We start from the raw sequence: 25,111 nt of genomic DNA, 5'->3' as shown, positions 1-25,111 counted from the left end.
GTGATAATATTTGAATGAAGAGAAAAACAGGCAAAGAAAATAAAGCGTGTTTTCCTGCTCTTATTTTGTTTCTGAGTCTCTTAACTCTATGGACATTTATTCATTAGCTCCATAGTATTTTTCTAAAATACAGATATTAAGATTTAAAGTAGACCTTAGACAAGCTGGAGAGTATTCTGTCCTGTGTAATCACCATTTTATATATACATATACATGCACACACACACACACTATGCTTTATTACACTGTGTTGATTGGTATAATCACAGTTATATATATTATGTACTATGTAATTTATATAATAATATATATATTTTATTACATACATGTAATAAAAACTGGAAAAACATAACTATTTAGTCCTTTGTAGTTAGGGTACTATGAAGGAAGAGGATTCCACTTTTAGTCCATGTGTAAATGACTATTACAGGCCTCAGGTGTAGGTTAAATGACTCACACCTCCCATACTGCAAAATCAGCCTTGGAAATACGAGGCCCTTGATAGGTCATCACTTGGGAGATGGCATTTCAAAAGAAAAAACAAATAAAATGGATGTATATTTGAGTCTTTCCTAGATATTTTAACATCTACTTAAAATCACATGGTTAGCTCCTAGGAAACAATTTAGAAGGAAATGGTAGTGGTCTGTTTTTTTAAAAAAATGTTTTTAATTTTAATTTTATTTGTATTTTATTTTTGATGGAGTCTCACTCTGTTGCCCAGGCTGCTGGAGTGCAGTGGTGCAATCTAGGCTCACTGCAACCTCCGCCTCCTGGGTTCAAGCAATTCTCCTGCTTCAGCCACCTGAGTAGATGGGATTACAGGTGCGTGCCACCACCCCTGGCTAATTTTCATATTTTTAGTAGAGAAAGGGTTTCACCATGTTGGCCAAGCTGGTCTCAAACTCCTAACCTCAAGTGTTCCACCTGCCTTAGCCTCCCAAAGTGCTGGGATTACAGGGATGAGCCACTACGCCCGGCCAGCGGTCTCTTTATAATTGGCAGTGCAGAGAATTATGAAGATGTGGCAGGGTTTGTCTGAAGGTTAGGATACTTTTCAGCTTGATTTATTAATTTATTGATAAAATTTAAATTAATATTTCCCCAAAGTGTGGATAGTAAAGAGGCATGCAGCAGCCTGCAGTCGCAGCAGACAATATGGCATGGCTGCAGGAGGTGCGGGGTCTGGACTGGAGACGGGAACTGAGCCCTGTCTCTGATTCAGTCGCTTCCCTGTCACAGGCCAGGTATAAAGCACTTAACTTCCATGAACTCAGCACATGAGTAAATGCAGGTAATGTCATTTGTCCTGACAACCTTATGGGCTTGCTCTATGGCTCCAATCAGACGCTGTGCACATTGTTCCCACAAATCACTCAGTGCGCACCTGTTGAGGCCCACTCAATACAACTTCAGTGCTAAATGCTAGAATAGGCTATGCAAATACATAAACATACAAGAGCATTAGAGTTCATCGGCTTTTCTTGTTAAATTACAAAGTCTTTTTTTGTTTTTATTCTTATTGAAAGCTTCCCCAATATATTTTAAGACACTTTTCTGCCCTAGTAAGAACAGTACAGTAAACATAAAATAATCTCTGGAATGCTTCTCTTGGTGTGAGGCCTCCAGCCTCATGTTCCACACAGAGCCCCTCCATCACACAGAGGCATGGACAAGGCCGATGCCGGGGTGGCTGAACCCTACAGATGCCTCCCCCACACCCTGGAGGGACACTTCTCTTCTAAATTAATCCTTATCATCAGCTTCTTGGGTGATCAGTCTTGAGTCCCTCTCAAAGTGGCTTATAGGTAAAAAGGGTTTTCTTGAAGGTGTCAGTTTCTTGGATTCTAATGTTCAGGTCTGGCCTAGTATTGAAAAAATACATTGCCAACATGATATAGTAGTTATGCTATTAAATCTCTAAAACATGCTTTGAGCCCCACATTTGGAAATGATAACAGCAAAAGGAAAGAAGAGAGTTTCTCCCTTCTTTTCTGTAACCTCGTGATTAAAATGATTAATTTCCTTTTACCTGGCTGATGGACTTATGGAAGACTTACTATTAGAAATCAGTATCAGTTCACTTTTTTCATTAGTTATCACCTCCAGGAATCTTTATGTAATAAGTTGCAATAAATTCATGACCACTAAAGGAAACTGAATTCTAAAAAAATTCCAAAATATTAAAGTATCTATTACTGATATAAAGACTATAATGAATGAAACAATATAAAAGAAAAACGAGAAAGCCATCTAGATCTGTAATTCATAACAATTTTCACATACTCATGAAATGTTATTGTTAAATCTATAACTAGGCCAGGCATGGTGGCTCACACCTATAATCCCAGCACTTTGGGAGGCCAAGGCAAGAAGATTGCTTGAGCTCAAGAGTTTGATGGAGACCAGTCAGAGCAACATAGTGAGAACCTCATCTGTACAGAAAATAAACAAAATTAGCTGAGTGTGGTGGCACGTGCCTGTAGTTCCAGCTATTCCAAAGGCTGAGGTCGGAGGATTGCCTGAGCCCAGGAGGTTGAGGCTCCAGTGAGCCAAGGTCACACTACTGTACTCCAGCCTGGGTGACAGAGTGAGACCCTGTCTCAAAAAATAAATTAATTAATTAACTAAATTAAATAAATCTATAATTGATTAGAGAGCTCATAAAATATTTAACATTTTAAAACTTACAGGAAAATGCCAAATGATAGGATTTTATATAAAGTAAGAAATTATGTAAAATAAAACAAAGAGAGAAACTTAAATTAAAACTTTCATTACCAAACTTAAGCTGACAAATTGGTACACAGCAAAAAGACCATGAACGGACAGAGAGATTTGACTCTAATATACTTAAGAGGCCTGAATTCATTTGTCTCTCTAAGTAGTCACATAGGAAAGTCATTTCAGGGGCTAGAATATATTTTCCTAATTAGAGGAAGGGGGCTGGACTGGTGTAAAAACACTTTGCCAATGCAAGAGACAATTACCAATATTAGTAGATGCAATAGCATGAGGTTCAGACTAAGGATAATAGTAATAAAAGAAAAGAGCAGAGATAATGCAATGGTCATGATTTAGAAAGACACAGGCGAGTCTTCTCGACACCACCTGTAACTTGAATTGTGTTGGAGGAAAGACTGGAAATGCTAATAAGAAATATGATTAAAGGTGGGCCTGTGGTTATAAATTGCTTTTTTAATGGTGATGATAGTAGCTGACATCGAGTATAATAAGAAGATGAGAATGTCAGTATCAATTTTATTAGTGCCATGAACAATATACAGTATATTTAAATTAGTTTCATTTGTATTAGTATTTTCGTAAGTAGTTGCCCTAGAAGCAATAACATGTCCAATGCATTCTAAAAAGAAGAACCAAATAAAGTTGCCAGTGTTCTCTACAAAGTAGCCATAACTTTTACACTGGGGAAAACACGCCACATTTCCTAAGATACTCAGAATTTAGGCACACAGTTGTGCTGGATCACAACAAACCTGTGGAAAAAATTGGAAGAGGAATTGCAAGAAATGGACAAAAATTTAAAAGATGCTAAAAATATAAGCTTCCATATGAATCAGTACTTTTCTCCCAAGATTTACATAGAATAATAATTAAGATCTATGTCTAGGTCAACTTAAACTACTTAAGAAACAACTTGGGGCTGGGCGCGGTGGCTCACGCCTGTAATCCCAGCACTTTGGGAGGCCGAGGCGGGCGGATCACGAGGTCAGGAGATTGAGACCATCCTGGCTAACACGGTGAAACCCCGTCTGTACTAAAAATACAAAAAATTAGCCGGGCGTGGTGGTGTAGTCCCAGCTGCTAGGGAGGCTGAGGCAGGAGAATGGCGTGAGCCCAGGAGGCGGAGCTTGCAGTGAGCCCAGATCGCGCCACTGCACTCTAGCCTGGGCGACACAGTGAGGCTTCGCCAATAAATAAATAAATAAATAAATAAATAAATAAATAAATAAAACAACTTGGGACCTTGCCTGTCTAAGCATGGTCATTCTGTTGAACAGAAATGATTATAAAATTTCAAATGATCACTTAGTGATTTTTATAAGCTGGGTCTCATTAAAGAAAAATAGGTGAATTAATGTTTATAAATTTTCCCAGCAATTATCATTAGCTTTCTGAGTTACTCTAATAACAAATTAGTTAAAATGAAACATCTGACAAAAGATAATCTTTAGAGAATTAGGAAAATAGAAAACATTATTATCTTAAAGTATATTATTTGTCCAAATTTAAGAAAACTAGGCTGTTTGAAAGATAAACCATAAGGGTTAAAAATATAGACTGTGAGAAATCTGTTGCTTAAATCACTTTTTGGTTTCTACTCTAAACAGTATTAATTGTGTGTGAGATAAAGACTAGTCTGGTGGGTGAGAAGCTGGCCTTTGAGTCAGAAGTCTGGATTGCCTACCAGCTGTGTAGCCTTGGGCTATTTCCATAAATTATTTATTTTCACTTTATTCATCTGAAAATTGAAATATCATAGTTTCTGCCTAATAAGGCTATCGGCAGGATTAAGTGAGATAATAGAGGTTAAGAAAGCTCAAGAGTGTCTGGCACATAGGACCCCAATAAATATTAGTTTATTGACTGGGTGCAGTGGCTCACGCCTGTAATCCCAGCACTTTGGGAGGCCGAGGTGGGTGGATCACCTGAGATCAAGGAGTTCGAGACCAGCCTGACCAACATGGAGAAACCCCGTCTCTACCAAAAATACAAAATTAGCCCGGCATGGTGGCTCATGCCTGTAATCCCAGCTACTCGAGAGGCTGAGGCAAGAGAATCACTTGAACCCAGGAGGCGGAGGTTGCAGTGAACCGAGATCGTGCCATTGCACTCCAGCTTGGGCAACAAGAGCGAAACTCCATCTCAAAAAAAAAATTTATATATATATATATGTTTATTATAATTATTAATGCTTCTGACATGCTCAAATAGTAATTTCTATTTCTCCACATAGAGCACAGTAAACATTTCTTCCCACAAATTTGCTTCCCTCTGCTAATACCTAACTTTTTCTCTATGAATTATATTTCTCTTCTAGGCTAATGTACACACATTAATTCCTTAAAGATTCTCTTGAGTAAAAGTTGTTTTCAAGAAACGTCACTACCTTTTTTTCTCTGAATGACTTGGTTCCTTTAAATGACTCTGGTATCCCTCACCAGGTAAGTGGCCTCGTGTCCACGGGCACACTGATTCTGCAACAAGAACCAAGAAACCACTCCAGGGACTGCAAACACGTCCCCCACTTGGAGCACTGGGTCATTTTAAACTTCTCTTGACCATTCTACAGGGGACATAAATAAAGCCTCCAGAAATATAAGAACTTTAAATAAGAGCAAATTTTAAAGGCAATAATTTAAATGAGCAAGGTTATTCAACAATTTAATCCTGTCCAAATGTAGGGGTATACTATATGTCCTGTTCTTATCAAAATACTTTCAAAATTAAGATTCTTAAGCCAGGTGCAGTGGCTCACTCCTGTTAATCCCAAAGCTCTGGCCGAGGTGGGAGGAACGCTTGAGCCCAGGAGTTTGAGACCAGCCTAGGCAACATAGCAAGACTCTGTCTCTACCAAAAATATAAAAATTAGCCGGGTGTGGTGGCACACACCTGTACTCCCAGCTACTCGAGAGGCTGAGGCAGGAGGATTTCCTGAGCCCAGGAGTTTGAGGCTGCAGTGAACCATGATTGCACCACTGCACTCTAGCCTGGGAGACAGAGTGAGACCCTTTTCGAGACCATGTCTCAAAAAAATAAATAAATAAAAATAAAACAGAATTCTTAAGACAAAATTGATTACACAGGTAGGGCCATGGATTCCCTAATGACAAATTCCACAGAGAAGAGTATCTGCATGAATTCTAATAGATAAGTGTTTCGCTACATAAATGAACCAAGGCTGTGACGGAGATCATAAGCCACATGGAAGCAACGGTGACAGCCTGTGTTTTAGAGGAATCACAAGCTCAGTTGCCTGGAGAAAGAACTGTGTAAATTGCATACCTTACAAAGTTCAAGTGTATTAGACACTGTTACACATCCTTCATTTTTCAAACACTTCCCTGAGGAACAAATACAGACCATGGCTGTTTCTGGAAAGGTGGACTAAATAGTGGATTTGGGACTTCCTAGGTTGTCAATAGCACATGCAGAGAAATGTACAGAGCAATTATCTTGTTCCTGACAGAAAATGTGTCATCTGCATGTGTTTCTTCTTAAAAAAATGTACTTTCTTTTAACTATACCTTGACAAAGACTCTGAAAGAAAATCTAATTAGAATTTATCCTGGAAAACCTGTTAAGGTGGAATTTTCACAATATTGCCTGAGGTGTAGTAGCAACAATATCTATGACGAAAATGCTTGAATCCTCTCAAAAAAACTATTGGTCATGTTATGTTCCCACGTTTAGGTTAAAAAGTTAGTTACCTGATGGAATCATCTAATTATTATTATTATTATTATTATTATTATTATTATTATGATTTTGAGATGGAGTCTCACTCTGTCACCCAGGCTGGAGTGCAGTTGTGTGATCTCGGCTCACTGCAACCTCTGCTTCCCGGGTTCAAACAATTCTCCTGCCACAGCCTCCTGAGTAGCTGGGACTATAGGCACACCCCACCATGCCTGGCTAATTTTTTATATTTTAGTAGAGTCGGGGTTTCGCCATGTTGCCCAGGCTGGTCTTGAACTCCTGAGCTCAGAAAATCTGCTCACCTCAGCCTGGAATCATCTAATTATTTAATGCAAGATGTGGATAACTTAGGATCTGGGTTATATCCATCAGTCAGGTTCATGGATAACAGCTCAGCTCTTCCCTGACCATCAGTGTGAAATCCAACCACATGCAAGGTGTGCACAAAGGGATCACATGCTTGATGAAGAAAAGTGGGCTACCACTCACATCACAGCAAAAATTGTTTTGTTATTTCATTAATACAATAGATTGAGTTGTTCAGGATCAAGTATCAGTACAATCATTCTCCTCCACCTTCTTGGTGCATACACAACATCTAGATGGAAAAGGCCCTTTAGCCAATTCCTTCTGCTAAAAAAAGTATTCTGAGGCTTGAAAAGTACAAATCTTTCGAATAATCGAAGCCCATTAATGTGAAAAAAATCAATATAGGGTAAATCTTACCTGAGCTCCTGGATTAGTGAATCCATTGGCACTGTTGACAAAAGAAGAAAAAAAAGAAGACTTAATCAGTTGATAATTTTCAAAACTGTATAATGGAAACTTTTCCCCCACCTAGAGGTAACGACCAATAAGTTTCTCACTGGGTGGGTTCATCTTTTCTTGTTCTAGTTCTTTGGAGATGAGAGGACAGATGGATATGGCCCAGAATAGACCGACTGTGGGTTTAGTACCTTGGGTGAACTGGGGCCTGATAATCATAGATTGGACTTTCCAGGTACCTGTCCTTAGAGATTCATTGAAAATTCACAGGAGCACAAATGATTCAGATTATTTTTTAAATACATTTTATTTTTAGTACAAAATTATTCAAAAGGAATCCCAAGATTATATCTTTATTAATATTAAACACACATTCAAATAAAACTGGTAAAGCTTTACTAAATAAATATGTCCCATGTTTTTACTCATAAACTTCCTCCATATAGAAAGGGGAGGATGAGCTTCAGCCATGTTAATATCACCAACCTTTTAAAAATGAAGAACTTACAGGAAAAACAGCTTTGATTTTTCTGACTGAAATGATGGGAACTAAAGAAGTTCATGTTTATAAATACCTGCCTACACAAGGATAAGCAGCATATTGAGAGAGACAACAGGTGGTTTTAAAGATTACTCATGCCTCACGAGAAACGGTTGTTTCATTTCTAGAAGAACATTTTGGCTCTATTAAGGGTGTTCATGCCTGTGCCAGAGGAATTTAAAGTCCAAAAGGAATTGCAAATTTAAAAAACCCCACATTTTAAAAGTATGACAGAGTAGTGTGCTTTTAGAAGTCAAAATAAGAAATTCAAATAATCCAAATACACACTCTAGCATGCTGATATTTATGGCAGGCATAAGCTTATTCCAAATAGTGAGACTAACTGCTTTTCTTAAGCTGGTATCCTATTGAGAAGTTTGCTCCGTAAAAAAGCTATTGTTTAGAAATACTACATTCCAAATATTAGGATATAAAACATGGTTACTTTAAAAGTAATATAAAGTAAGACTGGAAAATAATACAGTATAAAATTTCTCTTTAGGTAGAAAAAATCTCATATGAGCACAGCATTATTCTGCATTTTCATTACCATGGTGAATGATAACCATGGTTATATTGTAACTGAAAAAAATTTTCCTTGAATTTATTAAAAATGTTGGGATTCTGGACTTTGCTCAAACAGGCATTAACTATCTTGACTACATACACAAATATAGATAACGAAAGCATTCCATTTGATCAGCCGCTGTCAACTGTACATCTCAACACCCTCCTAAAGGGCCGCAGGGTCATGGCTTTGCCGCAGCTTTTCCTCTGTGAGGTGGACTCCGAGGAGGGTGGGTTGGGGTGGGTGGGGAACAGCTATCCAGAGTGTTTTCAGAGGCTGTGGTGAACCTAGAGTTTTCCACTTAGAATTAAGGGTCACAAAAATATAGCCAATTAGAATAAAATTTATTTTCCTTAAGGGGTATTATTGCCAGTCAATCCTGTTTTCCAGATGTTTAGATCATCAAGGGCCTGTTTATATTTCAATATTACATTACCATCTGTTGGTTACAAAAAGAGAGGGATAACCAGCAAGTTAAACCTTCCAGACATCAGAGCTGCTGGAAATTCCCAGCTGAGACAGTCAAAAAACAAACATCATCATTTTACTTGAACTAAGTTTAGGTTGGGAGCCACTAAACCAGATAACATAAAAATCAAAACCTGCTTTGGCAATAAACTAACAATTCTGTCTTTTCCCTTGGCCATTAAAGGTCACTTCCATAATTTGAAAGTTTCCATGAAACATCCTTCACTTGCTGAACCTTATGCTGTTTTGCGTGATGTTCAAATCCACTCATGATTGCATTTTGTAAAAATTAGCATCATATATCATTTGGACTTTTCTGAGTTCTTTAACTCCTCGTTCATAAAATTTTTGCCTCTCCGTGCCAACAGCCAGTGTCCTGGCTTGATTTGAAAAAAGAAGCCCTGAGGAAGTTGTAATCATTCTGACTGCACACGAGGGACTGAGCACTGGAACGCTTATATTTCATGGTGTGGTGGGCATAGTGTCATAGAACCTGCTTGCTAACTCACCCTCGGTTCCTTTAGAGCGAGTACGCAGCGTTTTATCTTCAGCCTCTGCATCCATCTATAACATGAACACAAAGTCCTGAGGTCATTCCTTTGACATTGACCAAAATATGAAAACATGTAATTAGAAGTTCTGAAGGTCATTATGAAAAACAGTAGCCTTCCATGCTCTTGACTCACAGCCCGGCTCTATGGTACGTAACTGTGACTCCCCCCACATACCACCAGCTTTGGAAATACATCTACGGTTGCTGGAAACCAGAGAGAACAGTGACAAGAGGGCAGATGTCCTTGTCCACAAGTGTTTGAAGTGACTCAAACACTTCTGGCATTACAAAGATAGAAAAAGGCTCGTCTCATTAACAGTGGCTGTGAAGGAGATGAAACCTTACATGTCAAACCAAAAGATTTCAGACCAATTTACTAAAACCTAAGTCCTTTTACATTTCCAGACTCTTCCTGATACATATCTCTTTCTAAGCTTGGAAAAAAATGATTCCTCATGTAAAAAAGCACCATGAAGACAAACCCCTCAAATGCCCCTAGAAAATACCATTAGAAATTTTGATTATCAACGATGACATATGTTTACTCTCAGAATTTCAGAATAAATACCAGTTATAATCATTCAAATGTATAAGGAAAGTGAAATTTGAGTGATATATGTGTCAGCGTCAAATTCTCCAAAACATCATTACTAAATATTTTAAATGTCATCAAATCAATTATCAAAGGGATGCAAAGACTTTAAAAGCCTGTTGTTTTCAGACTCTGACCTTGATACACCCATCCATTTCACTAGAATCCGCGAATCATCTCTTAGTTTAATTCACTTCTGCACATTATCAGGAGGAATTCTTAAATATAAAAAGTTGCTTTGCTTGTTGAAAATCAGAGGCAGGCAGAAGGTGCGCTCAGTGGCTCCCATCCTTAAATCCTGACACTAGCTCCGATACGGTGTGACTGCAATGGTAATGGGAGCTGCATTTCTGCTCTCAGAGGCTGAGTTGTGATTGAAGGCACTGACCTGCCATAGACTTATAATAGGGGAGCAGGTGTGGCAATGATGGACTTTAATTTCCTTTAATAAACCTTTTATGTGCCACACTTTTACTGCCATTCGACGCTCTCCAAGGTCCTGCACATAATAGGTTCATTACTTTTGATTACTATAGTCTATTGAGACAAACAACTCCAGAACACACTATATATTATGTTCAGTTAAACCAATATAGACTATTTATCCATTGTGCATTTTTTCACCTGCAACACTACAGACAAAATTAACGACAGCTCTCGTAAGCTAAAACTATTAAAACCACCAGAACTCTTTTGTCATCATTTCATAATAAACACCACACCAATCGTTGAACTGCTTTTTAAACTAGCAAACAAAAAGTGTTCACTGCCTTTGCTGAACAGCAGTTGCTATAGTCTAAATAAAATGGTCCATTGTTATGAATACTTTAAAACTACACAATAAGAGAAAACAACAATAAAACCGGGGTGATTTTTTTCCTGTCAATTTTCCTTCTTTTCAAACCACATGAGTTTATGACAGATGTGACACTGCCTAAGATGAAAATGGCTTGGTTTACTCAGGATAGTAAGCACTGTGTTGTGAAATCCCCCTCCTCCCGTGAGTATCTCTGTTGCATACAAAGTGGCTCAACTCTAGCGAATGCCCCTCCATGCGCTAAATGAATAACTAGATTATGAGAGATCAGTAGCATGTGAGGGTGAAAATGATGAAAACCAACACATATTTCTGAGGAAGCCACTTCTATGTGTGAGCCTCCACAAAGCAACACCAACCTATTGTTATCTTGCCACATGGATGCTATTAATTCACCCTAACCACTCTGAAGAATTGCCCAAGAGGCAAGGATGAACTCCGTGAGTTTCTTTAGCAAAACTGAAACACAACCTGCAAAGAGTGCCAGTGGACACAAATCAAAATTTCAGAAGCATACTTAAGTGCAATCTTCTTTACACCAGCTTTAAGCTGAATTCTATTTTGCAATTCAGCTACCCAAGGGCCTGGTTGCCTTGTCACCACTCCAGGCAGCCGCTCCCTACTAAAGTCATTGGAAGGGATACATAAATATTCATGGACCTCCCTTTGACTGTGCTTGGAATGCTGGTCTCATAATTGTGTTCTGTTTGAGCTATTGTCTCTTGTTGGTATAGGATATAGATATCCTATACAAACATATTTAAAAACTGAGAACTCATTCATAGAATTAAGTTTTCAAATTTAACTTGTGGGTCAAGTTGCAGGAGTGAAATGGATCAAGGCCATAATATACAACTCAACTGTTTCACTTGCTTTCTCTTCTTCACACGTAGAAAACAAAAGTTACTACATTGTGTCTACTCAAGTTTGGGGCTCATTGGGGAATAAGAACATAAGAAACCGAAGGCATATGTATTTTTCAGTGTGGAGAGTTTATCGCTCATGAGATGGTTCTTTCTTCTCATAGATCTCAATTCAAAAATAGGTTTTGGTTTCTAGAACCTTGTCTATGGGAGTAGATATTTTAAGTATTCTTCATTTGGATTATTCTCACGGACCTCAATAAATTGCCAATGGGTAGGTTTAATTTTTGTAAAATCAGGCCTCATATTCAATGAGTACCTTGTCCAAGTAATGGATCATTAGAAGTGGAAAAAGATTTCTACGTCAGTGTGTGTGTTCAGGCCCCTGGGGTGGGGTGGAGGTAGATTATCATTCTTTCAAAGTCTTCCGGAATTAGAGATGAGGCACATGATTATGGTATGATTCAAGAAATCAACCTAACTTGTACTGAAGTCTTGAAAATTACACTTCTTATTGGGAACTTTGTTTTCTTCCCCCTGGAAAAGAAGACTTGATCGTCTTTACTGCCTAAGCCCCGAATACTATTGACAAGCTTGCAATTATGTCTGTAAAACCTAATGAGTCCTTTGTTTTCTCAAAACAGAGGTTTTATTTTTTAAAAAGCTGTCCCTTTCCAGATTTCTTAGGGCATTTATATACTTCATTCTCATATACCTCATTATAGATGAAAACTGACAGAAGATATATTCTGAAATTCCTAAAATGGGTTCCTCCTGGCTTTGAGAATATACTTCTCAATAGGAGTAAGAACAGTAAGGGTAAACTCTGCCACTCTTATTTTCCCTAACTTGAAACTACTTTAAGAAAAAAGTTCAGTTTAAATGATAAGTATCAACTTATTATGTATAATATTTATATAAAAAGGAGAAAAATGTGGTTCTTGCTCAGTCTCTAATTCTTAATAATGCCATGAAAAAAACTTCAAAAAGGGCTTAATGTCCCAGTTTTCTGGGGAGAGGGGTGAATGCAAGGTGAAATGGCAAGAGGAAAAGACATGTACAAAATAAAGAAGGCCAAAAAAGCAAAACTTGGAGGAAAACATGCAAGAGGTAATGATGGAAATAAGCAGATATACAATGAGGAAGAAAAATGACCAGAAAATGAAATTGAACTCTTGGGTTGAATTTGGAAAGCTCTCATTTAATATCTTTATGTACTTACAAACCTATAAACAGATGTATAAAGTGATTTCCTAGTACTTGTACTTGACGTCTTTTCTTACTGGAGCTTACATCAGGGGCAATAAGCAGGTCTCTTCCACATCGCCCCAGTGCACAGATCTGGTACCTTCTTTTAGGCTGAAGAGGAAGTCCTGGAATTGCTGTTTTGTGGGAGGGAAGAGATTCAAGGAGCAGGACATAGAATTCATAAACTCAATTTTGCTTTCATTCACACAAGCCAATTACTGACATGTGGGGAGGTTTTATTTCCCTTAGATTTTATTTTTCACTTAAAATTCTATTTTAACCTAATGGCAAATAAAACAAAAACGAAAACACAAAACAAAACCCAGCTGTCCAAGTAAAAATTTAATTACTTATTAAAAAACTGAACATAAGAAATGCCTTGGTTATGTTGAGGTTTTGTTTCTATCAACAGGGCTCTAGACATTAATATATATTTATAATATACCTCTCTCTATATATATAATATACATTTATAAGTAGTCTTGAGCTTCTTAATAATTGCAGAAAATGTCATGGTGACCACAATGTTTTGAGGGCGCTTTCTGAAAACCCTTATAAAATTAATCGTAAAATTGTCTAGTTAGATAGATATATCATGCAGGTAGCTACTCTTTTTTTTTTTTTTTTTTTTTTTTTTTTTGAGATGAGGTTTTGCTCTTGTCGCCCAGGCTGGAGTGCAATGGCATGATCTCGGCTCACTGCAACCTCACCTCTACCTCCCGGGTTCAAGCGGTTCTCCTGCCTCAGCTTCCTGAGTAGCTGGGATTACAGGTGTGGGTCACCATGCCTGGCTAATTTTTTTTTTTTTTTTAGTAGAGACTGGGTTTCACCATGTTGGTCAGGCTGGTCTTGAACTCCTGACCTCAGGTGATCCACCCGCTTGGCCTCCCAAAGTGCTGGGATTACAGGCATGAGCCACTGCGCCCGGCTGCCACTCTTAATTTGAGAAGTCCATCACACACATTCAACTTGCTTGTAAGCACCCTTTTGAACAAGATTTTGCTGTGCTCATCGCCTGAGATTTTTGACCTGGCAGTGTGGTTCTGTCGCTGTGTTACATTGCTCTTGTGAGATGTCGTTTCAGTCCTGGCGACTCACAGCAATGGTGGGAGGAAGATCTGTGGCTGCTGAGAAGAGCTGCTGGGGTCCTCTCCATGAGGAACGCTTTATCTACAGTGGATGCTTCCTTTTCAAAAAATCACGTTTTTAAAAAAAAATGATGAAGAAAAACTCAAGAAGTTGGAAATGGCTAGGCCCAGAAAACCAAACAACTAGATGATGCCAGCATCTTGGACTGAAATTTGGCCAGATTGAAGAACAAAGAATCTTACATTGAGTGCCCTTTCTTTTGATGATTCTGGCATCATTTTGTTTTAAACATAGCTTTGGGGCAGCTCACAATGGGAGCAAAGATGTTTACCTGTCACACAAGGAAATATCATGGGAAAAATGAGCTGCAGTACTAAAAGGATGCTAGTTGACTTGTGGAGAGGAGTACTAAGAATGTTTAAGTATGTTTTTTCTCTGTTCTTCCTTTCCTCTTATTTTTCTAGTTTTGTTTTCACGCATTTATTAATAACTCAGGAAGAATAGGAGCGAATTCAGAAAGTAAACTTAAAAAAAACTAAACTCTAACAAAACCATGTCTTTTTTACACCATCTGTGACAACATATTTATAATTTTCAGAACTTTTCATCTTTTATTTGTACACTATTCTTGATTTCAATGCTCTGTTCTTGTATGCCTCTTATTGTACTGTCTTTGGCTTTATACAGAGAACTGAAGAATCGAAGGATGTGTGCACTTTGGGTTTATGATCCTTCTCCTTGTCTCCTCTAATCCCTCCTACACTTGTAAATATCAAACTCAAAGGAAAAAATAGATTCAGTCCACTGTCATTTTAACTACAGTTTTCTGGGAAGCTGATCTTCCTGAGGGCCATGTGTAGGCACATTCCCCCCAGAAGAGATGATTTTCAAAGGAAATTTCCTAGAGCTTCTTAGAAATGCACTGCCATAAAAGAAACTTGAGACCTGAAACAAGCTTGGGTAGCATTATAAGGTGAATGGTTGGTTTTGATTCTCTCTGATTTCTGAGTTGTCACTGCTGGTGTAGACTTCATCCTGCCACTTTGTGCAACTGGCAATGCTGAATATAAACCAAAGCCATGTGTTGGTGTCTTTTTGCCAAACGACTCCAGCAAATAGTCCTATTATTCCCTTAGGTAACCAATTTGTGCCAGGGATTTCTATTAGTCACTGTACCACGGCCTCAGAGTCAAAGCTTTGTGACATTAGGGGGCAATCTCCAGCTTTACGTTTTAGAAGACAGTTTGTTTTTTGATGTATATTTTTAATATGCCCAGTTTAAAGAAAACTCAGGGCAAGTAACACACTAAAAGGGCCTTTACAATTTTTTTCTTGCTGATATTTTGAGATGCATCTGTTGCAAAATATGTCAATGTTAGAAATCAAGCTCCTTCATATAGGGAAAGATCATTTGAAATAGATTTCTCTCAAGAATAATCCAATTATTACTTTTTAGTGTTCGCATAAGTTCACTCCAGAAGTCATCCACAGTACTTTTTAAAACATTGTGCTTTTAAAATCTTGCTTATTTACTCTTAATCCATAAACAAACTAATTTCTAACATGAATGTAAATTGGATTTTGAAAACCATTTTAACAATGAAACTTTCTTTAAAGGCAAATGTGTGAACAAATAATACATACCAATCAATATGCAAAACGGTTTGTAGGCTCAGAGGACTTTGCCTATTTAATATTTTAAAATATTAAATGGCTGTGTTTCTGACAAAAATTGCAATTCTAAATTCAGCACTAACAATAAATTTGTAAGCGAATCCACAGAGAAAGAGCTGTTGTAGAGGAGAGCTTTCGTATAAATTCTTTGATTGAATTCATTTTCTTTCAACGTGTCCTACTTTTTAATAAAAAAAAATGTCGCCTTACCTCTCTTTTTCTCCAGGTAACTTGTATGCCAACCCAGTTTGCCCTGCTGTGTCAGGGGGACTAAATAAATGACTTTGTCTTATTTAGTGATAAATCCTGAAATTCATTCTATTGAGATAAGAAATCAAACAAGAAAAGCATATCAGGCTGGACAAATAAATAGAAGAGCAGCAATAAACACTAAAATGAACAATCAACAAAGTGTTGACACTTAGCTATAGTTTGATTGTACTAGAGTAGAAATAGAATGACAATTTTTATACTATGTATCAATGGGGAAAAATAGTTTTTTATTTTTTAAGGTAAGCCAAATTTATTTTTGTCTTTATTATCAAACTACCTATCTCTATCTATCTATCTATCTATCTATCTATCTATCTATCTATCTATCTGTCTGTCTATCTATCTATCTATCTATTTATCTATCTATCTACCTACCACTCTATTACTTCTTCAATTTAGTTGGGAAATTAGATAAGAGGGACTCTTAATGATCATTACTATTATTTTTACTTTTAACCACCAAAATAAAAAGCTGAGGCAAGATTTGGAATGTACTATACTCAAGCGGCCACAAAAGGCAGATCCAAAATGTGTTCTTTTGTTACTTAGGGTTCTTTTTAATGAGACCATCATAACATGATACTAATCCTTTTGCTAATGTTTTAACTTGTCGTCCAATGAAATGATTTGCCCTTGGTTTACTCTGTGTTCAGTCATCATACACAGAGGTGCCTCACCTCTATGTGGTCCCAGGGATGAGCACAGAATCAGTTTTCATCAGGCTATGTGGCCCTTGAGAGAAAACTTTGAAATTCAGTGTCGTGCACTCAACATACTAGAGGAACCAATTTATACAAATATCACGTGTATCCATGCACATTTAAATTGTTTATGTCTGGCAGTTCTGATGTTTTAAAACACAAGCCACCAACCTTCCTTGCAGAAAATTTCTACCGTCCTGCCTTCTCTACCCTTTGCAGTATATCAAAGTGCTCAGCTTTTTAATCATAGATTTCTGTGTTTCTTGTAGGATTTGACCAGACATTAAATAGATGCTTCTTCAACTTAAGTCAGCAACTGTAGTTCCTGGGGAAAAATGGAGATAAAACTCTCAAGTGATAGAGCAGATTACTGCACATGATGTAAGAATTGAAAAGTAGCACAGGAGCTTGGGAATTCTTAGTTTGCGTTTGATTGCAACTAAAAAAAAAAAAAAAAAAAAAAAAAAACGGCTTTCTCTCCAAATGTTTTTGGCCTATTCTATTGCGCCCTCAGTTCAGAAAGAGTTCTGAAGCTTTCCACCTGCCTATTCCCCTTTGTTTGCCATACACTAACCTAAAACAAAAGATCCTGGAAAACAGTCACACTGGCAAACAAAGCTCTTTCTAAATCCTGAAAGTAATGGCTTTTTGTCTAATACCCTATCGTGTTATGTATTTATTAGCAATACATTTTCCATTTACTTTCTCAAAGATTGCCAATAAAGAACTGAATCACATAAGGGAGTAGCTGTAAAGCCTCTGAGTTCCCTAATGTCAAACTCATTAGCATTCGAATAAGCACACAGCAGCACATCATCTGCACAATTGCAATTTTTTACTACTTTTAATAGCATTTCTCAAAGGGCTCATTTTCAACTTTCTTCAGTGGTTAGTTGGTTCTCAGGGGAAAAGTAGCTTCCTGACGCTCACAGCTTCCACTCAACAGCCCGGCCGTTTGCTGTCAGATGCATCAGCCCTCTGCCCTAACCCCATCTGCCGTGGCTCCCCTCCCTGGGGAAGAGAGTGAAGGCAGCACAGCTGAGATCGGCTTGGAGAAGTGCACAGAGGGCACTGACAAAATATAACTTTAGAAATATGATTTGACACAATAGAGTTCATGAAGTCTAAGCACACCAAAATACAAATGGTAACAAGGAGCCCTGCAGAGGCTCTCCATCCATGTGTCTATCATTAATAACTCCACCCACCTGCCGTTTGGAAGCACACCCTTGGCAGATACCAAAAGGAATCTGCGACTGACATCGGATCACTCTAGTCCCTGCATGTGCACTATCAGATCAAGGAGATACCTTTAAAAAACCATTTTTCTTAACTGCCATACTTTTTTGAGTTTGATCTTAAATATGTTATGAGGGCTAAGGACTTGCCAAAATATTCATGCAGTATACACATTTCTGAAGGCAGTTAACCTAAGACTTAGAATCTTGATCAAGCTCCCAGAACTTGTAGCAGAGTTAGTTTTAGCCCCCGCCTACTTAAATGAATACTTTTGCATTGAAACTCATTTTTTAATGAAAAAGGAATCTTAAAAAAAGGAAATGATGTGACAAGTGAGGTGTTAGTAACTTAACGGGCTACCCATTTCTAAAGTGTGCTCTCTGATGATGACATGGCTTCGCTTGTTAAATGAAGTCATCACGAAGGACTACGTTTGTCCACTTTACTATCTGCCAATAATTAGGGACTCTCAGTCCTTTATGGCTGCTTCATGGGTGAGTACTGCACCTGAGAAAGACAGTTCTTTAAACCTGTGCTACAAGGTAATGAGTCTGGTATGTTATTTTTTTCAAAAATAGAGTATATCAGATTATATTTTATCAGTTAGAATGAATGACCTAAACTGATAATGATATACGTGTTAATTGTATCCCCAAAGTAGAGAATCATAGATTTATTTATGGGTCCTTGGCCAGGTGTGGTGGCTCACGCCTGTAATCCCAGCAATTTGGGAGGCCGAGGTGGGGGGTTCACATGAGGCCAGGAGTTTGAGACCAGCCTGGCCAACATGGTGAAACCCTGTCTCTACTAAAAATACAAAAATTAGCCAAGTGTGGTGGTATGTGCCTGTAATCCCAGCTACTTGGGAGGCTGAGGCACAAGAATCACTTGAGCCCAGGAGGCAGAGGTTGCAGTGAGCCAAGATCACACTGCTACACTCCAGCCTGAGCAACAGAGTGAGACTCTGTCTCAAAAAAAAAAAAAAATTTACTTATGGTTCCAAAGGATGTGATTTTTTTTAAGTCCTCAAAACTAAACTCAACATGAAAAATTTATCGAAAGGACAAATAAGTTTAACATGAAATGTATGTAGCACTCATAACCCTGTACTATAGTAACTAATATGAGGTCATCACCATCACCAATTTCATTTTGGAACTTGCATACCAAGGGAACCAGACCATTCTGTGGTTCTGATATAAACCACAGCATCCTCTCAGAAGTTCAGAATATTGATACAGACTCCAAAGACCACTCTGAGATTTGCTTTTTTTAATAAGTAAACATAAAAATTTTAGCACATTTACCTTAGTATTGCTATCCCTTGAGAACCTATCTCCACAATTTGCAACAGATTGAGCTCTTAATCGCTCTTCTAATGCTAATATCTTCACCAATTATTTGTTAGTTGGAATGATGAAAAAGAGCGGATTATCCTTGCCTGACTCAGTTTTTTGAATGATAAGAAAAGTTCTTTACACTCCCAAGTTTCTAGTTTTATTTTTGTATTAGTCAGTATGATACTTTAAGTTATAGTCAAGTTTGTATAACCACTTTTGCTCCATTAAATTTCTAATGAAAACTTAAACCCTTTATTTTGGAGTTCCTAATCAATCAGCTGTAGAATTGGTATTTTCAACATAGCAAGAGATTATATATTTAGAAGTTGATGAACAAAAATTATGTAAGCCTTTTGCCACTTTATATTTATGCTATCAAAAATGACTTTCTTCTGCCTAGCTTTCCAGGTTGATATTAGGGCATATACTTCGTTGGCTGGAGCAAATGAAGATAAGCACTGAATTTCATTTAAGATGTTTAGGCAAAGGCAAACACTCTTCATTGGCTATAAACTTCACTTTTACCACCAGCCCATAATTAGGCCTCTGATCACAGCAGGAGTAGAAGAAACAAGAGCTTCAGCAAAACTGGAACCACTCTGCAGGAAAAACAGCTCCCATGGCAAAGTGGGTCAATGGTATCTCGCTTACTTTTAGGGAGGATGTTTCAGATTTTAAATCGTTGCATATTCAACAAGATGAATTCTTTGATATTAGCAAACAGACTACTTTTCTTTATCACTTTTTAACATTTTTTGCTTCCCCGAGTGATTGTTGCAAATATACACACAAAACTTCTTGTTATTCGTATAGCTTGTCATTTTAAAAGAATAAAATTTGTCAATGCACACAATTTCCATGGACGAATTTAAATGATTTTTATCAGTTTGCCCAGCTTTTTGAAATCTCTGCCTTATAGAACCTTTCAAAGAATTTTCAGTACAGGGAATGCTATAGTAACTCTCATAGGCTCCCAGAAAAATGCAATTTTTGCTTTTGCAGATTGTTGAAGTCATCCAGAGCATCACAATAACTTCCGGTTTTCACTGTGATAGATATGAAGTAATTGTACTTACACTAGTAGGCATAACAGTATTTGTATTTGTCCTTCCAGTCCCTGTAAAAATAAAACATAGATCTCTTCTCCTTAAGCTCTGAAGCAATTGCAATAACTTATGCAAGACCTATATTTCTCTCTGCAAGATGATTTAACTTTCACCTGATTTAAGTAACAAAATAGCCCTCAAAGATACTTCAAGCCTTGCTGTAATTAACATAACTGCATTTAGATGCCATTCATGACTGATAATTCTAACACCTTGTGGGAAAAAAAGTTGCATGCTGTAAACATTATAAACATATTCAAATAAGCTTAACACAATCTGCCATGCTTATTTCTGCCTAGATCATGGACCAGCGAAATGGTTAATGCAAATGGATTTATAATTTGCTTTGGGGGGCCAGTTTCTTCTCCTTATTTATTAGCCCAGCTGATGGGGCAGATTTGATGAGGCACTTCTGGAATAATTGAGTCATCACACAAAGAAGGCTGCTAGCATTCAGAGTGGTTTTATCAGCAGCAAGCAGGCCTGATTACTGACAATTACACTCTGATCCGGTGATGGAGGAGAAAGAGCCAACGAGTGGGAAATGTCCGTGTTTCTATCCAGGAATAATTTCTACATTCATTTTACATGCTAAGTGTTTCCTATCTCTGCATAATAAACTGTAAACAGGAATAGATGGCACAATGTCCCTTAATATTTCCTGGTAATGAAGACACAAATGTACAGTGAGTGCTGATAAATATAGATGAAACATAAGCTATTCTCCCAGTCTGTATTGTTACCTTTAAAACAAATGCATTTTTGTGGTAAAAGCATAATCATAGCTAATGCAAAAAAATGACAGAAGATTGAAACTGTCCTTGTAACTACATAGAAACTTCGTGAAAGTCCTGTTAATCACTGCTGCTTTAAAGGCTGGTGAGCTGAAGGTGAGATACTAGAAAACACATCATCTTGTTTCTCAACAGTCAACTGTGAAGAACTCCTTGGGTTAGATGCAGCAAAGGACAGAGCAACAGTGACCTCCATTAACACTCAGAGAGAGCAAATCTCCATGCTAAACTGAGAAAACAATGAATCTGGCACAAGGAGACATCTTCACTAGAATGGATTTCAATTTCCCTTCCTTCAGGCCTTTCAACAAAGTGTTGACCATGAATAGTAAAGTTAGATCTAAGATTGCATGACTCGTCACACAGAGCAATGCATTGCTGTCTTTGGGGTGGCATTTTTAATCACTTGTTTAGATGTGGTTTATTAACAAAATACTATGAGCAAAAAACGCATCTCATGGAGATGCTGAATTAAACTAGCTTTCCCTCTAACTCAGAATCTACTTGGAAACACCTAGAGAAAGGAAATGTTCAGACTTCTTAATGTGCTTCCATAGATTTTAGTGGGAAAACTTTAATTTTCTGTAATATTAAGTTTCCTCTTTTAAAAAGCCAATCAGGTGTGAAGCCCCACATAATGAACCTGCCTGGGTCTGTTTGCTTAATCTTTTCTCTAAAGCCCCTTCCTGGCTTCGAAAGAAATAAAAGTTATTCTCAGTTTTCCTGTGGTAACTATGGAAACTCTGTTTTATTAAACTAACCACTTAACTTCAAGGCTTGTGTTGCAACTAAATGTGCTATTTTCAGTAAATCTATACTAAACAACCTGATAATGTCAAAACATTTTTAATAAAGTTCAAAGAGCACTTGTTGATTCACAAATAAAGCTTTTTATTATGTAAAGAGAATTTTCTCTATTTAAGCTATTTCATTATGTAGATTATTACACAATGTACTTGATAGCTTTAGACATTTTCCATTTTCCTTATCCATCTTTAATAGGTTCTTTGGAATTTTTTCAAAAAGTCTGCTATTTTTCCCAACAGTGACTGTTTGTTTTTCATAAAATCTTCCTCATATTTTGTACATTTGAATTAAGATAAAATACAGTTATTTATCTTTATTATCTGACTATGAGATATGGAATGGGAGAATATATTGAAACTTGCAAAGCAAATGACACGACTCAATTGTGGAGGCCAATGGGGCACTGGATTTTTGCAGAATGATCCTTGGATTTTATTCTTACTACAGTGTTTAATTTAATAAAGATTTTTTAAAAATACACATATTTTTCTCCTAAGAATGTACCCATTATTCGTTCAGTACGCACTTATTGAGAAGAAATCTATGGATTGCCATGCTAGACAGTGGGCATAAAAGGATACATAAAGCACAACTCTTGTTCTCAAGAGCTCAAACCAGGAAGTTGAATATTACAATATTATGTGGAAGGTATTATTACAGAGGGAGGCAAAAGGAACAATGGGAGCACAGACTTAGACCAGACTGGAGAAGCTTCCAGAAGACGATGATTCCTGAAAAATTCATCCCTAGAGAGATTCAGAGAACTATGACTAGAATAAAGCAATGTCCCCAAAGACCAACTGAAAGGACACCAATGGTCAAAATTGTTCTTGGCTTGGTTAAACAATGCATTAAAGCCATATTTTTATATAGTTACAAGAGGGTCAAAGACTTGATGGTCAAATTAGATACCTAAAATTAAATGCTTTGAATCTGATGATTTCATTTGTATGTTTCAAAGGAACTTTTTCCTTTAGTGTCAGAACTGTGAGATCTGTCTGCTGAAATGTGATTTGTCATTCATATTGTGGTTGACAGCGTCGCCCAGAATTCTGTATTCCAATAGCGTTTTGATGGCACGCTCATCTTGATGACTATGTTCTGCCTGATATTAGCTTGTCCAGGTCCAGTTTCTCTTCCCTGGGCTGATGTAGGCTCATGGAAGCAAAGGGCTATATTGTTGACCTTTTGATGCAACATAATTTTGTGGTCATAATAGGTGCTCAGTACATTATTATTGAATTGAATTGAAATAAGCAAAAAATAACACTTTTCAGATGCTTGAGATAATTGTTAATTGGATTTCAATACAAAACAACCCAGACATTTTAGCATCTGGAATACTATAGATTTTGTCTGTTTGATTGCTATGCCAGTTAAGGAGAATTTACAATTTTGTCTTCTCTTATGTTGAAAACATCAGTTCCCAACATGCAAAGGAGAGCAAGCGTGAAGTGTAATAGATTTTATGGTTAGATTTTTTCAAATGTCTACTTTTGTTTCATTTACATGAAAAGTTATGGCTTATGATTTAAACGGGTCCTTTTGCAGGAATAAAAGTCAAATGTAAAATAGAAAAAATAGTCATATTTTTCCAAATTTGGAAAGAAAACTATATAGGAAGATCTTCAACTCATTTAAAGTATAACACAGTCCCTAGTTCTTAGACTTCACTTTTCTCACTTATATTTTCCAGAATGTCCTGACTATAGTGCATCTACATTTATTTTAAGCAATGTATGTTCATATATTCATACTGATGACTTTTGTGTGGGAGAGAAAATGGCACTCACCATAAGTAAAGACAAAACCAATTTATTTTTTTAATCAAAACGGTGAGGCGGCACAGTAGTTTCTAAATAAATACACCTCGCCTTTGCCAAACTCACAGAGTGACAGGCACTCTTGTGAGAATTTGTATGTACTATCTTACTTAGTCATCTTACCATGCCTATGGGGAAGTATTATTGATGTTACATATGAGAAAAGGAAGGAAATTGAGCTCACCACCTTACCCGGGGTTCACACAGGTAGAAAGAGGTAGAACCAGGATTCACATGGCCACCATCTGCTTTCAAACACTAGGCTCGGCATTCTTTGACTGTCAGGTCTCTGCAGCAGAGACCTGGCCTTCTACCCCTCAATGTTCCATTCCACTCAGCAATGCTCAGGTAAACATGGACTCACTAAAAAGTCCAATAAAGCATGTACTCATTTGTACCTTGAGTGACACAGGTATTGCATTTACAAATATATCATATAAAGAATTTCTGATGAAGAAGGGGTGTCATAAAGTAGAAAACAGAACTCTCTGAGTTGGCAATAACTATCATTTGGATCAACAAAATCAATATTCCAATTCTTACAGACTATCAATCTTAGCCTCTCAAGAACATTTTCTCTTTATTCAAATACAGGAATTTACTCATAGGATTTAGACTGCCAGCTGCAAAATATGTCCCATCTATTGGTGGGCTTATTCTATGTATTAGTTTTCTATTGCTGCCATAACAAATTTTTACAAATTTGATGGCTTAAAAAGGCACAAAGGTCTTACAGTTTTGGAGGTCCAAAGTCTGGTATGGTCTCACCAGACTAAAACCAAGTTAAGCTACATTCCATTCTGGAGGCTCCAAGGGAGAATGCATTTCCTCACTCATTGGGCTGTTGGTGGAATCCAGTTCCTTGCTGTCATAGGACTGAGGTCCCTGTTTTCTTGCAGGTTGTAAACTGAGAGCCATTCCCAGCTTCCACAGCCCACTCCTTTTTCGGTGAATGGCCTGCTTCCTCCATTTTCAACACCAGCAATGGTGGGTAATGTTGAGTCCTACTCACATCTCATCTCCCCAACTCATTCTTTGGCCTTTTTCTGAAGGACCATGTGATTAGTTGGCCTTTTTTAGATAAATAGGATAATCTCAAAGGTCTTCATTAAATCACATCCCTTTTGTCATGCAAGATAAAATAATCACAGATTTCAGAGATTTCATGGATATTTTGGGGAGGGGTACTTTATCCTGTCTACCACATTTTAAAATCATACATGTTAATTCTGAATGTCTTACATATTAATGCCCCTAATATCAGACATATGAAGTCATGAAACAGGATGAACAGGTGTAAACACTCCTCAAAAATCTATATGAACATAACCCAAATTACCATGAGGATGTCAACAATAACCAAAGCAAGCATCTTTTCTGGTCCTCTAAAATGAAGTTCCTTAACTTCT

The 25,111-nt window shown here is 37.4% G+C and overlaps 1 protein-coding gene across 2 annotated transcripts in view; it reads right to left on the bottom strand.

Annotated features, from left to right (window-relative positions):
* Window positions 1-25,111, bottom strand: part of LOC101134144 (ST18 C2H2C-type zinc finger transcription factor) — a 136,047-nt gene that overhangs the window by 94,238 nt on the left and 16,698 nt on the right. For both annotated transcript variants that reach the window (XM_031013944.3, XM_055348782.2), the window contains 2 exons: window positions 9,293-9,347; window positions 7,168-7,198 (listed from right to left, as the gene is read on the bottom strand). In XM_031013944.3, coding sequence (XP_030869804.3) covers window positions 7,168-7,198; window positions 9,293-9,347 — 86 coding nt within the window. The remainder of the gene's footprint in view (window positions 1-7,167; window positions 7,199-9,292; window positions 9,348-25,111) is intronic.

The sequence above is a fragment of the Gorilla gorilla genome, chromosome 7, assembly GCF_029281585.2.
Source record: "Gorilla gorilla gorilla isolate KB3781 chromosome 7, NHGRI_mGorGor1-v2.1_pri, whole genome shotgun sequence".
Classification (NCBI taxonomy): Eukaryota; Metazoa; Chordata; class Mammalia; order Primates; family Hominidae; genus Gorilla; species Gorilla gorilla.
This window is presented reverse-complemented; position numbering and strand designations above follow the sequence as displayed.